This window comes from Pteropus medius, unplaced genomic scaffold (genome assembly GCF_902729225.1).
Source record: "Pteropus medius unplaced genomic scaffold, Ma_sr-lr_union100, whole genome shotgun sequence".
NCBI lineage: Eukaryota > Metazoa > Chordata > Mammalia > Chiroptera > Pteropodidae > Pteropus > Pteropus medius.
In genome coordinates this window covers 485,222-501,007 of record NW_024343732.1, presented here as the reverse complement: position 1 = coordinate 501,007, position 15,786 = coordinate 485,222, and the positions used below count along the sequence as shown (strand labels likewise).

The window sequence follows — 15,786 nt, the reverse complement described above, 5'->3', positions numbered from 1 at the left end:
AGTCCGCTTATTACTGTATCTGTGCAATGCTAAAATTATTCATCTCTGCTGTAATCTGGCTTTGTCTTTTGTAGCATTACAAAATTCACATTGTACTTCCTTGCTGTCTAATAGACAGCGGGGCCCGATGTCCTCCATTTCTTTTTGCAGCGTGAGTTGATGGTAGTGGCAGGAATTAGATCACCCTGGTTTCTGGTGGAAGAAAAACAGATCCCAGATTTAATGCTACCCGAGGAAGTGGCTTGCAATAGATGAGAATCGTGGAATCTGATTGTCTCTGTGTAATCATCTCATATACCCTTCCACCCTGAATACATCCTTGGTGCTGTTGAACCACTGTGCATGCATTTGTTGCCTTCAAGGTTCCTTTCAAACCATAAAGCATCAGACAAAGATAGGTTATTACACATTTACAGGGTGCCATTTCTAATAGTAGCATCTGGTAACCCAGTTTACCCGTTTCCAAGGAATTCTTCCCAGAGAGTCATATTTTTTCTGGGTAAAGTTTGCTGAGGAAAGTCTTCTTTATGGCATTCTTCAGCTCCTTGTTCCGGAGACTGAAGATGATGGGGCTGAGGAAGGGGGTGAGGACCGTGTAGGTGATGCCCATCAGGGTGTCTCCTTCCAGGGACTGGGGACCCTTGGGCTTGAGGTAGATGACAGAGGCGAAGCCATAGTGAACGACCACCACAGTGAGGTGGGATGCACAGGTGGAGAAGGCCTTGTGCCGGCCCTCGGCTGAGGGGATCTTCAGGATGGTGGCCACGATGAAGGCGTAAGAGAGAAGGATGAGGAGACAGCAGCCCAGCAAGGCCATGATGCACACCAGCCCCACACCCCTGGTCACATCTGGTACATTATTTCCACAGGCTAACTTCAACAGTGGTGGCACGTGACAAGCAAAATGGTGGATCTCATTAGGTCCACAGAAGGTGAGGTGGAAAATGGCCATCGTCACCACCAGCCCCATGACTGAGCCACCAGCCCAAGACCAGGCCACCAGGCAGGCACAGCCACGGGGGCTCATGAGCACGTTGTAGCGCAGGGGGTGGCAGATGGCCACGTAGCGGTCGTAGCCCATGATGGTGAGCAGGAAGGAGTGAGTGAACCCAAACATGAAGGAGAAGAACATCTGGCTGGCACAGGCCGTGAGGGCGATGGAGCGGTGGGTGGAGAGCAGGTCGGCCAGCATGCGCGGGATGATGGCGAAGGTGTAGAGGATCTCAGAGACGGAGAGGGCGCACAGGAAGAGGTACATGGGCGTGTGGAGGCTGCGCTCACCCCAGATGGTGGCCATGATGAGCAGGTTCCCCAGCAGCGTGAACAGGTACATCAGCAGGAACAAGAGGAAGAACACCAGCTGAAGGTGGGGGAAGGCAGAGAAGCCAACGAGGATGAATTCGGTCACTGCTGAGAGGTTGGCTCTCTGCATGGGGGCTGTGCCTGGGGGAGGTGTGACAGGGAGAGGTCAGCTACTGGATGGAGAAGGGTCATCATCTTTCATCTGGACCTGCCCAAGGGGCTTCTCCTGATAAATGACAACTAATATTAATTGAGTTTCCACTCCATCCCTCTTATGACCTAATCCTCTCATCAACCTAGTGAAATAGATACTGTTTTTATCACCCCCATTTTGAGTACCTTGAGCATACTCATTGAGAATATTAGGATATGGAGAGACTAAGCAGTTTGCTCAAGGTAAATCTGTTAAATGGCAGAGCCAAGACTTGAACCCATGGCTGGCTATCTCCCTTGTAACCCTCTAGTTTGTCTCCAAAAATAAAAATGTTCTTTTACTGGAACTTCCGGTCATTGCTGCCCTGCCCTCCTACTCCTTTCTGATAAATTTTGTTCTTCCCAAAATTTTTGATACCACAAGATGTCCCTACCCCAAGACTATAACTCCTTTGACCAGCGTGCAACTCTAACTTAATAGAAATCAATCAGATTCTTCCTCTGGAGTTATCCATGCCAGAAATCAGAGGCAGGAGACTGTGTGGAAATACTGTTCTGTTTTTTTCCAGCTCCCATGAGACATATCAGTATGTTCAGAGGCGATGCAACATAGCCATCACACAAAGTGATGTGGGAGTCAGCCAATGTGAGTTAGCATCCCTGCTCTGCCTATTGTACAAACTTTAGCAAGTTTTATCACCTCTCTGTATCTCTATTTCCCCTTACCTACCTCAAAGAGCTGTTGTGAAAAATAAACGAGCTATTCTTGGGTTGTGACCTGGCACATAGTGGGTATTGATAATTAAAGAAATACTCCAAGTGAGCGAAAGTACATAGTCTGCGCTCAGTAAATAACATCAATTTAATGAGGTATCAATGTTCCTTTATGAATAATTTAACTTTTTAAAGGGTTTTATTTTATTAGGTAATATAAAGTTGTAAAGGCAGTAAACCACTAATCTTTCTATGGATTTGTCTGTTCTAGACATCTCATATCAATGAGATCATATGACATGTGGTCATTTGTGTCTGGTTTCTCTCACTCAGCATATTTTCGAGGTTCATCATAGTGATTCATTTCTTTTCATTATATAGATGGCCCACATCTTGTTTATCCATTCACCAGCTGATGAACATTTGGGTTGTTCCCATTTTTTCACTCTTGTGCTGCTATGAACATTCATGTAGCAGTTTAAAGCACATCAGTGATTGCCAGGGGCTGGGGAGATGGAAGAATGGGAAGTGACTGCTAGTGGGTATGAGATTTCCTTTTGGGGTGACAAGAAAGTTCTGGAATTAGACAGAGGTGGTGGTTATGCAACATCGTGAATGTACTTGATGCCACTAAATTGTATGCTATACAACGGCTAAAATGGTAAATTTTATGTTATGTGTATTTCACCACAGTTTTAAAAATTGACAGAAAGTAATAAATGCCCTTTGGGGTCCTTGATTAAGCCGTGACAGGTCGATAATCAGATGTGAAGGGGAAACCAGCCAATCTGGTGACTGGAAGCTGAATTCCCCAAACATCACTGGTTCCAGAATTTCTTGGAATCACTTGTATCTTGCCTTCACTTCTGGGTCAGCATCTGCCGATAGGTCCCCAGGATGGTGGCCCCACTCAGTCCTGTCACTCTGGGATCTTACAAGAGCAAGTCAAAGTCAATGACTTAGAAACAAGAGCCTCCAGAAAGAGACTGAATGGGTGAGACCGGGGTCGCTTGGGTGGTGTTCACAGCCTCCCATGGTCTCCAATGTCTAGTACAAGGTTTCTCAACTGTGGGACCTGACGTTTGGGGCCAGATCATTATTTACTGGGGTCAGGGAGCTGTCCTGTGCACTGTAAAGTGTTAGCAGCATCTCTGGCCTCTACCTGCTAGATGCCAGTACCTCTGCTCAGTTGTGACAACCAAAAATGTCTCCAGACATTGCCAGCGTCCCCATGGGGGCAAAATTAAGGATCTAGAGAGTGCAGTTGCAGTTCCTTGGTATGCTCTTTCTGCCTGGATCCTGATTCCTCTCCTCTCCACCTGCAAATGCCTAGTTAGCTTTAAGATTCAGCTTAAATGTCACCTTTGTGCAGCCCTCTTGGACATTCTTTTCCCAAAGCAGATTTAATCCCTCATTCCTGGATGCTTCCAAAACAATGATTCCTGAGTGAGTTTAAAAATTCTTGCTCCTAACTTTGTCATGCCCTTTGTCATAATGTGTCCTATTGGAGAAGCAACTGTCTCTGGCACTGGATTTTGATTTCTTGATGAGAATAGCTACCCTTTAGTAGACGTGTCCCATTGTGACTTGCGAACCCTTAACTGCTCTCTCCACGGAACCAAAGGACTGGGACATGACCGAAACCTGAGCGCCAAAACCCTTTCAGAAGTGAAAGGGAGAACTGGTACTGAAACTCCTTAAATCTTGCCGGGAACCCTGGATCAGGGAGACAGATTTGAGCCTTGCCTCCTATCTCCTTGCTGACCAAACTCACAAATAAAAGCTCTTTCTTTTCTCAAAAGCTGGGGCCTCTGTATTGGCTTCTACGCACGTCGGTCAGCAAGCCCTTGCTCAGCAACACTGTGGACCAGGCACCTGTGCTTCTTATTAAATGCGTTTCTTATGAAATCTTTACTATCACATTATGAAGCACCTTCTATGATTCCCATTTTATAGATGTGGCAGCTGAATCCCACAGAAGATGCATCACTTGCCTATGGGACCACAGCTCCAGATCTGAACCTACATCTGCTTGACCCCAAAGCCTGTTTTCTTAGCCTCTCTGTTACACTCACCACTTACTACTGGTGGCTGTTAATGAACATCAGAGGCCACTTCCAGGACCAGAGAGATGTTGGCCTCACAGTGCCATTCCTTTCACACACTCCTTCCTCATATTAATCAAGATCACAAAATCCACAGCCATGAAGAAAGAAAGGGAGGAGTCCTATGATAACATGAGAGCTGGCCATGTCCTGGGGAGAAGGTCCAGGTCTGCATATATCACCTCTGAAGTGATGGGGGTGCAGAATGCAGCCAAGAGGGCTGTCTGTTTATTTTGGAAAAGGCAAAACTATGGAGACAGTAAAAAGATGTGTGGTTGCTAGGGAGTCTGTGTGGGAGAGGAAGGGGTGAATAGATGGAATTCTGGGCATTTTTTAAGTTGGTAAAACTGGTCTGTATGATACTGTAATGGTGAACACATGGCATGTGTCAAGATTCATGGATGTACAACACCAAAAGTTAACCCAAATGTGAACTGTGGGCTTTAGTTAATAATAATGTGTCAATATTGGTTCAGCAACTGTAAAACAGGTACCTCACAAATGCAGGATAATAATAGGGGAAACTGTGCAGGGAGAGGGTACATAAGAATTCCCTGTGCTAGATGCTCAATTTTCTGTAAACCTAAAACCGCTCTAAAATATAAAGCCTAATCATTTTTTTTAAATAATAATAATAAAAAAAGCCATAGAACCATGATGGGTGTGGGTCCAGAACAGCAGAGAGGGGAAACTAATACCTTCTGATGCTGATTCACCAGGAGGACACCTAGAGGGTTCCTCTGTAAGTAACTGAGTTGAGAGAGAGACAGAGAGAGAGAAAACCCACAGCACAGCTAGGCCAATCCCCATCCAGAAACTTGGGGGCCATTCCCATTAAGAACAAGTCCTGTCTGCATATACCCCAAGGGCAGGGTTTCCCAACTTCAGCATTAGGGACATGTGAGGCTGGAGCATTCTTTATGGTGGGGGCTTTCCTGTGCATTGCAGGATATTGAAGAGTATTCCTGGCACCTATGGATGCCAGTAGCATCTCTCAATTGTGATCATCAACAATATCTTCATGCATTGTCAAATGTCCCCTGGGGGAGCAGAACTGCCCCTGGTTGAAAATCACAGGCTAGGCCTGCCTTGTTTCTCAAATCCTAACTTGCCTGACCCGTCTGCCCCCATTCTGGCTGTGTCTTCTTAGTGAGCTGTTTAGTTTTCCTCTGCATCATCCCTCACATCTCAGCCACCTCTTCTCTCCCTTTTCTCTCCCTCTTTTCATCCTTAACTCCTTACTATCATCCCACCTATCCACCCCTGCCCCCACCTAATACTTTACACATTCGAGAGGTGGCTAAAGCCACTCAACCCTGAATCCTCTTATTTCTCTCTTTTCTCTGCCTCTCCTCAATTCTTTTACAATTGGTTTCTGGCCAGGACAGAGAGGGGAGAGGCAAAAAGTCAGACATGTCTGGGTAATTTTTAAAGGCAACTCTTCTCTCTGCACTTGAGTTTTCTCATCTGTCCAGTGAAGCTTCCTCATAAGGTAATCATACTGCCTTGAAGCTAGGAAGTGGAGCCCTGCTTATCCCCACCCCGTAGCTTCAATTTACACAATGAGTTGTATAAACAGGGGACTTCTCTGAGTTCAGGGCAGATGCTGGTTCTCCAGGTGTCTACTGGTCCTGTGGAAAGGAGGAAAGATGACTCACCTGGGGCTCAAGGCCTTCTACCTGTTTCTGCCTCACTCCAGTGGGAGGCCCTGGCTTGGTGTTTCCCGCAGGTGAGGGCTGTACAGGTGAAAGCTGGAGTGCAAGGTGAGGAGTCTGCTGCCCTAAACACGCCAGGTTGACAGAGGGGTTACTTGACCTGGACCTTCGTTATTTATTCCGCCTCTGTTCCCAGCCCGGTGCCTTCTCTTGCTGTGGTCCTACTACCTCTGCTTCTGCTACCCGCATGGTGGGTACCCCTGGGGACTCTGCAGGGGGTGGGGGGACAACCTCAGGGAAACAGTCATCATTTTCTCTCCCTCCCTGCCTGCTAGGAGTGAGTCAATTACCTGAGCTTCTCAGGGCCTTGAGCAGAGTCCAATACTCTGCAAACTGGGATTTGGGGCCCTGGCTGCAGGTGTTGGCAAGAGAATAGCCCTGCCATTGCCCACTGGGGCTGAGGAGGCTGCCTGGCATGTAACTCCCTCATCCTTCCCCATCCAGGTCCCTGACCCGATTTAATGTCTTTTTAAAGATTTTAAAAATCAAACAACGCACAGGTATTGATTTCTTCTTATTAAGTAATTGAAATGCCACAAATAGGGCTAAAATTTATGTAATGGTCAGCCACGCAATCATGATGATGAATTTTTTGGGCCTCCTTACAGACCATTGTCTGCATGTGGTATGTGAACAAACACAAACTCATTTCGTGGGGTTTGTTGTGCTTTTGGGAGGGAGTGTTTTATTTTCGAGGTAACATAAAATTAACCACTTTAAAGTGAATAATTCAGTGGCATTTAGCACATGCACTGTGCTAAATGCCACCACCTCTATCTAGTTCCAGAACATTTTCGTCACCCCAAAAGGAGATCCTGTTCCATTAGCAGTTGTCCTCCCTCCAGCCCTTGGCAACCACATATCTGCTTTCTGTCTCTACGAATTTGCCTGTTCTGGAAATTTCATACAGATGGAATCACACAATATGTGGCCTTTGGGCTCTGGCTTTCTTTGCTCAACATGTTTTTGAGATTCCTCCATCTTGTAGCATCTATCAGTGCTTCATTTCTTATCATGCTTGAGCAATATCCCTTTGCCCGGATAGACCATGTTTTGTTTATCTGGTCATCCATTGATGGACATTTAGGTTATTTCTGCCTGTTGGCTATCGTAAATAGTGCTGCTATAATACTTGTGTACAAAAATTTGTTTGAATTTTTCCAATTCTTTGGGGGTTACGTAACTAGGAGTGAAATTGCTGAGTCATAAGGTAATTCTGTGTTTAATTTTTGATGTACCATCAGTTTTCCATACTGTGTGTTTCAACACAGATATGATTGTCCTCTAAGTACTTCTCTATAACTTGGCTTTTTCACTCAACATCTTGGAATGATATCCATATTAGTTTTTTGTAGACCAAGGTTTCTCAACCTGGACAGTGTTGACATTTGGGGTTAGATCATCCTCGTGGTGGAGGGAGGCATCCTGTACATTGCAGGATGTTTAACAGCATCCCTGGTGTCCACCCCCTAGACGACAGTAGCCTCCTTACCCTAGCCATGACAAAAATATCTCCAGACATTGCCAAGTGTCCCCTCAGAGGCAAATCACCTGTAGGTGAGAACCACTGCTATAGAGTTACCTCACTTATATAAAATTTAATATTCAATTTTATGAATATATGCAGTGTCTCTTTAACTAGGAGACCTTGGTTGCTTCCAATTTTTCAATGTTATTAGGAGTAATGCAATACATATCATTGTATGTCTTTTATTACACACAAGCACTATCTGATTCAAATACAAATTAAGCGATGAGATGATCAGGTCTTAGGAAATATAATTTTTAAATTTAAGAAAAATTGCCAAATTAAACTTCCAAAAGGCTGTGCTAATTCTCACTTCCAGTTTCTGTGTGTTGGAGGATATATTTCCCACACCTTCGCTAATGCTCGATAGAGTGAAACTTAAGTTTGCCATTATGGTTGCCAAGTAGTCTCACATTGTCATTTTAATTTATATTTCCCTAATTTCAACTTGTAGGGTTGAAAGTTTCCATTGTTTATAAACCATATGAGTTTTCTCTTTATGAATGTCTAATCAAAGCCTTTCCTCATTTTCCTGTTAGATTGCCTTGTTCTTATTTATTTTCAAACATTTAAAAAAAATTTTAAAGAGATTCTAGATACTAATTTTGTCTACAAATCTTTTCCTTTTGCTTTCTCTTTCTCGTGCCTTAATACAGTTCCTGTCAGAAACATTCTTCTTGGTTTCTTTGAGTGCTTTTATAATATAGGTTTAGGGGTGAAAAACTACAACATGTAAGTTTGCTGCCTGTTTTTATAAATAAAGTTTTATTGAAACACAGCCATGCCCATTCAGTGACGTCATGGTTGTTTTTGTGCTACAATGGCAGAGTCGAGTAGTGACAGAGATATGTGGCTTATAATGTCAACAATATTTACTATCTGGACATTTACAGAAAAAGTTTGCCAAGCTCTCAAACTTTAGTCTACCAAAAATATTGTGCAAACTTTTCAGGTTGAGTTTTAGCTTTTTAAAAAGACATTATTTGTTTAAAAGCAGTTTTATTTCACAACAAAATTAATGTTGTATCCATGGGCCAAGAAAAACCACCATGAAAAGCTTTCAATGTCAGTTAATATTTAACAAAGGAGCCGAGGGAATCCAGTGGGGAAAGGATGGTCTCTTCAACAAATGGTGCTGGGAAAACTGGATAAACACACACAGAACAATGAGATTAACCTCTATCTTACATTACTCACAAAAATTAACTGGAAATGGATCAAAGACTTAAACATAAGACCTAATACAATAAAACTCCTAGAAGAAAATATAGGGAAGAAGCTCCTTAACATTGGTCTGGGCAACGATTTTTGGATGACACCAAAAGCATAGACGATAAGACCAAAAATTGACAAGTCAGACTACATCAAACTTAAAGACTTCTGCACAGCAAAAGAAAAAATTAATGAAATGAAAAGACAACTAACAGAACAGGAGAAAATTTTTACAAATCATATATCAGATAAAAGGTTAATATGTAAAGAACTCAGACAACTTAATAACAACAAAAAAGACAATTTGATTAAAAATGGGTGGAACTAAATAGAACTTTTTTCAAAGAGGACATAAAAATGGACAAAATGTTCATGAAAAAGTCCTCAACATCACTAATCATCAGGGAAATGCAAACCAAAACCACAATGAGATATCACCTCACATCTGTTAGAATGACTATTATAATAAGACAAGTGTTGGTGAGGATGTGGAGAAAAGGGAACCCTCATACACTGTTGATGGGAATGTAAATTTGTATGGCTACTACAGAAAACAGTATGGAAGTTCCTCAAAAAAGTAAAAATTGATCTACCGGAGTTCTGGTCAAGATAGTGGAGCAGGTAAACACCATGCTCGCCTCCTCTCACAACTACATCGGAATTACAACTAACCTACAGAACAGCCATCAGTGAAAATCACCTGAATTCTTACTGAACGGAAGTCCTATAACTAAGGGTGTACAGAAGAAGCCACATCAAGACTGGCTGGAGGGGCAAAGATGAGGAATAGGCTGGTCCCACAGCCATGTGTGGTGGTTAAAAATTGGTAGGGATATCTCAGGTGTGGAAGTCCCCCTTGGAGGAGCCAGGAGTCTCAGCCCCACATTAGGCTCCCCAGCATAGGATTCCAGTGCTGAGAAAAGAAGTCCCCACAACTTCTGGCTGTGAAAACCAGCAGAATTTGTGGCTTAGTGAGATAGGGGGCTGCTGTAGTACCAGGTATTCCTCTTAAAGGGCCTTCACATGGACTAATTCACTGATAGACTCACTCACTCTGAGCTCCAGCACTGGGGCAGCAGCTTGAAAGGCACCAGGGACATACAGGGAGCAACTACAACAGGAAGGCACATACAACCCACACAAAGGACACATACAGCTGGAATACCTGGCTCAGGTAATCAGGGAGACTGTGCCACTTGGCCCCATAGGACACCTACTACATAAGGCCACTCTACTAAGACCAGGAGACATAACAGCTCTACCTAATATATAGAAACAAACACGGGGAGGCAGCCAAAGAGACAAAGAAACATGTCACAAATTAAAGGACGGAACAAAGCTCCAGAAAAAGAACTAAACAAAATGGAGACAAGCACTCTTTCAGATGCAGAGTTCAAAACACTGGTTATAAAGATGCTCAATGATCTCAGTGAGAACTTCAAAAAGAAATAGAAAACATAAAAAAGAAACAGTCAGAAATAAAGACTGCAAAAACCAAAATAAAAAATATATTAGAAGGAATCAACAGTAGATTAGATGAATCAGCAACTTTGAAAAGAAGGTGTCAGAAAATATCCAATCAGAACACAAAAAGAAAAAAGAATCCAAAAATATGAGGATAGTTTAAGGGACCTCTGGGACAACATTAAATATGCTAACATTTACATCATAGGGGTTCCAGAAGGAGAAAAGAGAGAGTAAGAAATTGAAAACTATTTAAGAAATAATGACAGAAAATTTTCCTAACCTGGTGAAGGAAATAGACATACAAGTCCAGGAAACACAGAGAATCCCAACCAAGATGAACCCAAAGAGGCCCACACCGAGACACATCATAATTAAAATGCCAAAAGGTAAAGACAAAGAGAGAATCTTAAAAGCAGTAAGAGAAAAGCAGTTAGTTACCTACAAGGGAGCACCCATAAGACTGTCAATCGATTTATCAACAGAAACTTTGCAAGCCAAAAGAGATTCAAAGTGGTGAAGAGCAAGGACCTGCAGCCAAGATTACTCTTTCCAGCAAAGCTATCATTTAGAATTGATGGATAAATAAAGAGCTTCCAGACAAGAAAAATCTAAAGGAGTTCATCACCACTAAACTAGTATTACAAAAAATGTTAAAGGAATTTCTTTAAGAAGAAGAAAAGTAAAAAATATGAATAATAAAATGGTAATAACTTCATATTAGGAATAAATAATTTAAATGTATGACTTAAATACTTCAATCAAAAGACATAGGGTGGCTGAATGGGTAAGAAAAAAACTCTTACATATGATGCCTAGAAGATGTCACTTTAGATCAAAAGACACACACAGACTGAAAGTAAAGAGATGAAAAAGGTATTTCATGGAAACGGAAATGGAAAAAGGAAAGCTGGGGGTAGCAATACTAATACCAGACGAAATAGATTTTAAAACAAAGGCTGTAACAAGAGACAAAGTAACCCCACTTATGAGTATTTATCCAAAGAAACTCAAAGACCTATTTCAAAGGGACTTGTGCATCCATATGTTCATTGCAGCATTATTTACAATAGCCAAGATATAGAGGCAACTTGGGTGTCCATTAGTGGATGAATGGATAAAAAGGTGTTATATATATTCAATGGAATATTACTTAGTTGTAAAAAAAAAAGAATGAAATTTTGCCACCTGCAACAACATGGACCTAGAGAGTATTGTGCTAAGTGCAGAAGTCAGAGAAAGACAAATGTTATATGATTTCACTTATATGTGGAATCTAGAGAATGGAATAAACAAGCAAACAACAGAAACAAGCTCATAGATACAGGAAGCATATTAATAGTTGCCAGATTGGGGGTGGGGGATGGGTGAAGGAGGGAGGGGACTAAAAGGTACAAATTGGTAGTTACAAAATGTTTAGGGGGATGTAGAGTATATAGCGTGGGGAATATAGTCAGTAGTATTGTAAGAACTACGTATGGTGTCAGATGGGTACTGGATTGATCCAGGTGATCACTTCATAAGTTATATAAATGTCTAATCTCTGTGTTGTACACCTGAAACTAATAAATTACTGTATATCAACTGTAATTAAAAAATAGAATATAAATTTTTTTAATGTCAAGGAAATATATATATATATATATATATCTACCATATGATCCAATAATTTCACTTCTGGGTATATATCCAAGGGAAATGAAAACTGAATTTCAGAGAGATATATGCGCTCCTATGTTTATTGCAGCATCATTCACAATAACTAAGATAGGAAAACAACCTAAATTCCCATCAACAGATGAATGGATAAAGAAGATACGATATATGTGTACAACGGAATATTATTTAGCCATGAGAAAGGAGGATCTCCTGCCACTTGCAACATGATAGACCTTAAACACATTATGCTAAGTGAGATAAATGAGACAGAGAAAGACAGGTATTGTATGATATCGCTTATATGTGAAATCTAAAAAAGTCAAACTCGTAAAAAAAACAGAATGGTGATTATCAGGGGATGGTGGTTGGGGGATAAGATTGATCTTGTTTAAGGATATAAACTTACAACAAGTAGTAAATGAGCCATAGAGATCTAACATACGATATCATGAATATAGACAATAACATTGTACTATAGTCATCAAACTTGCTAAAAGACTAAAATTTAATTATCTCGATAATTAAGGTGAACAGAGGTGCTAAATATCACTACGACAGCAATCGTAAACATAATACATAAACATATCAGATTAATACACTGTATACCTTAAATTTACACAATGATATATGTCAAGTATACTCAGTTTAAAAATAAAATACTTGCATGAATAATAAAGAATTTATTTCTACCTTTAAAAAGAAAAAGGGAAAAGAAAAACTACCCCGAGTCCTAGCATTGGTTAGCATTAGTTTATTTCAAGAGGAACCGGATCTAAAACTTCTTCAAAGAGGCTTGGCAAAGTTTCCTGAAGACGCCCTTCAGATCTCGGTTTCGCAGGCTGTAGATGAAGGGGTTCAGCATGGGGGCCACAATTGCGTACATCACAGTAGCTGCCATGTCCATTTGGGTGGCATGTGCGGATGTGGGCTTGAAGTAGACACCAATGATAGTCCCATAGAAGAGACAGACCATGCAAAGGTGAGAGCCACAGGTGGAGAATGCTTTCCACTTTCCTTGGGCTGAAAGCACCTTCAACACAGCCATAGCAATAGGTGTGTAAGAGGCCATGATGCAGACAAAAGGGACCAGAATCACTGGGCTCCCAAGAACCAACACCAGCATCTTGTTGTCTTGTGTGTCAGAGCAGGAGATCAAGGCATTAAGGTTGCAGAAGAAGTGTGGGATCCTGTTGGTGCAAAAGGACAAGTGGGTCATCAGAACAGTGTGGATCATGGAGAGGAGGTTGGCTGAGATCCAGGGTACCACTATCAGTGAAGCACAACGAAGGCCACTCATGATTGTTGTGTAGTGCAGCAGGTGGCAGATGGCCAGGTGGCGGTCATAAGCCATAGCTGAGAGAAAGATGCTGTCAGTTGCCCCAAAGGTGATTAAGAAATACATCTGGGCCAGGCAAACGGAGGTGGAAACGGTGGTGCGCCCACACAGGTGATTCAGCAGCATCTTCAGGATGGTGGTAGATGTGAAGCAGATGTCAAGAAGAGACAAGTTACTGAGGAAGAAGTACATAGAGCTGTGGAGGTGAGGGTTCAAGACAATGGCCAAGATGGTGAGCAGGTTTGCCAGGCACCCAATCAGAAACAGGGTGCAGGACAGCCCGAAGAGTGCCTTTTGCTGCTGGGGATCCTCAGAGAGCCCGAGGAGGATGAATTCAGAGACCCAGGTCCAATTTTCCATATTTGGACAGTTCTAAAACCAGAAGCAAGAGCATTAACAGTGGGTGGACTCCTGGAGAGGAAATGGGTCACTTCATTGCTGTCCTTCCCACCCAGCTTTCTAAGTGGATCTTATTTAACCTCTCTGTGCCTCAGTTTCCTCATATGTTTCACAGTATTAATAATAATTCTCACCTCTTAGGGTTGTTATAAAAATTAAGTGAGGAAAATATGTGTAAGGGGCTTCGTTTCAAGTAATATGGATGATTATTTTTATTAATGGGAACTCTCAGTGATGCTATCAAAATAGTGAGATGTTAATCAGCTTGATTGTGGTGATGATTTCACAGTATATCAAAACATCAAATTGTACACCTAATTATATACTATTTTTATCAGTCAATTATACCTCAAAAAATACCGGGGAAATAAATAAAACTACAATAAACTGCCTAAATATTGTCAGGATATGTTTTAAAAAATGAAAATAAAGAATAGATTGATTAAAGGCATCAACTATGAAGCCAGACAGCCTGGGTTTAAATCCCAGCTCTGTCACTTACTGGCTGTGTGACATTAGGCAAATTACTTAACATCTCTGTGCCTTCGCTTTCCCATTTGTAAAATGAGGATAATAATAGTACCTGCCCCATAGAGTTGCTGTGAAGATGTGAAAGGTTAATATGTAAAATGCTGAACCTTAAGTATTTTTCTGAAAGTTAAGGTCTCTTAGACTAGATTAGTGGTTGCCAGAGGCAAGAAATTGGGGGGGCGGGGTAGGGTGGATGAAATGGATGAAGGGAGTCAAAAGGTACAAAATTCCAGTTATAAAATAAATAAGTCCTGGGGATGTAATGTACAGCATGACTATAGTTAATAATACTTTATCGTATATTTAAAAGTTGCTAAGAGAGTACATCTTTTTTTCTTTTTTTTTTTTGAGCTTTGAAAAACCACACATGCTTTTAATGGATTCTTGCAATTAAATTTGCTAATATTTTGTTTAGAAGTTCTGCATGTATATTGATGAGAGAGATTGGCTTGTAATTTTCCTTTCTTGTAATATTCTTGTCTGGTTTGGGTATAATAGTTATGCCGACCTCATAAAAAAAGTTAGGAAGTGTTCTCTATTTTTTTTATTGCCTTGTGTTTAGAAGATGTTATTTGTACTATTTGTACCATTTGTACTTTATAGAGATTTTCTTTTTTGGCGTAATATAGAGTCAGTTTTTGTGAATTATTCGTGAATACTTAAAATAAAGTATATTCTCTTTTTAGAATGCCAAGTTTTATCTAATTATTAATCATGCAATTTAGACCTTCTATGTCTTTAAGGCTCCTACTACAGTAGGTCCCCCTTCCCCGCACTTATCCATAGTTTCACCTCTCGCAATGTCAGCTACCTCTCATCTCCAGGGAGCGGAGGGGGGCTGGAGGTTGAATCAGCTGCCAAGAGCCAATGATTTAATCAATCATGGCTAGGTAATGAAGCCTCCATAAAAATCCAAAAGGACAGGATTTGAAGAGCTTCCTGGCTGGTGAACACATGGAGGTGCTGGGAGAGAGGTATATCTAGAGACGGCATGGGAGTGCCACATCCCTTCCTACATACTTTTTAAAATTTTTTTGTTTAATTATTAGTTTCAAATATACAGTACATTGGTTAAACATGTATATAGTTTATGAAATGATCCCCGTGATTACTCTCTCCTCTGACTCTGCACATAGCCATTACATTAATGATGACTGCATTCCCTATGCTGTGCTCCCCATCCCCATGACCATCTATCAACTATTAATTTGTACTTCCTTAACCCTTTACCCCTTTCTCCCACACCCCCCACCCGCCTTTCCTCTGGCCATCATCAGATTGTCCTCTATATTTGTGAGTCTGTTTTTGATTAGTTTGTTCTCTTTGTTCCTTAGATTCCGCATATAAGTGAAATCACATGGTATTTATCTTTCTCTGTCTGACTTAGTTTACTCAGCATAATAACCTCTAGGTCTATCCATGTTGTTGCGAATGGTAGGATTTCATTTTTTATGGCTAAGTAATATTCCATTGTATATGTGAACCATAACTTCTTTATCCAATCATCCATTGATGAGCACTTAGGTTGCTTCCATATCTTGGCTATTATAAATTGTCCTGCTATGAATGTAGGGGTGCATAGATCTTTATGAATTATTGTTTCGGTTTTCTTTGGATAAATGTCCAGAAGTGCAATTGCTGGGTCAAAAGGGATATCCATTTTTAATT

General features: G+C 41.3%; 2 protein-coding genes across 2 annotated transcripts; both read right to left on the bottom strand.

Annotated features, from left to right (window-relative positions):
• Nucleotides 1-484: 484 nt before the first annotated feature.
• LOC120606446 (olfactory receptor 10H1) lies at nt 485-1,445 on the bottom strand. Its single transcript, XM_039867627.1, has one exon. It carries the CDS (start codon nt 1,430-1,432, stop codon nt 485-487), a length of 948 nt encoding a protein of 315 aa, XP_039723561.1. The 5' UTR covers nt 1,433-1,445.
• Nucleotides 1,446-12,624: 11,179 nt separating this feature from the next.
• On the bottom strand, nt 12,625-13,614 carry LOC120606460 (olfactory receptor 1361-like). The gene has a single exon (XM_039867644.1). It carries the CDS (start codon nt 13,546-13,548, stop codon nt 12,625-12,627), a length of 924 nt encoding a protein of 307 aa, XP_039723578.1. The 5' UTR covers nt 13,549-13,614.
• Between the last annotated feature and the right edge of the window lie 2,172 nt (nt 13,615-15,786).

What these genes read in the sequence shown, in the direction of transcription:
- LOC120606460 (XM_039867644.1), bottom strand. Translation starts at nt 13,548, where the DNA reads ATGGAAAATTGGACCTGGGTCTCTGAATTCATCCTCCTCGGGCTCTCT.
- LOC120606446 (XM_039867627.1), bottom strand. Translation starts at nt 1,432, where the DNA reads ATGCAGAGAGCCAACCTCTCAGCAGTGACCGAATTCATCCTCGTTGGC.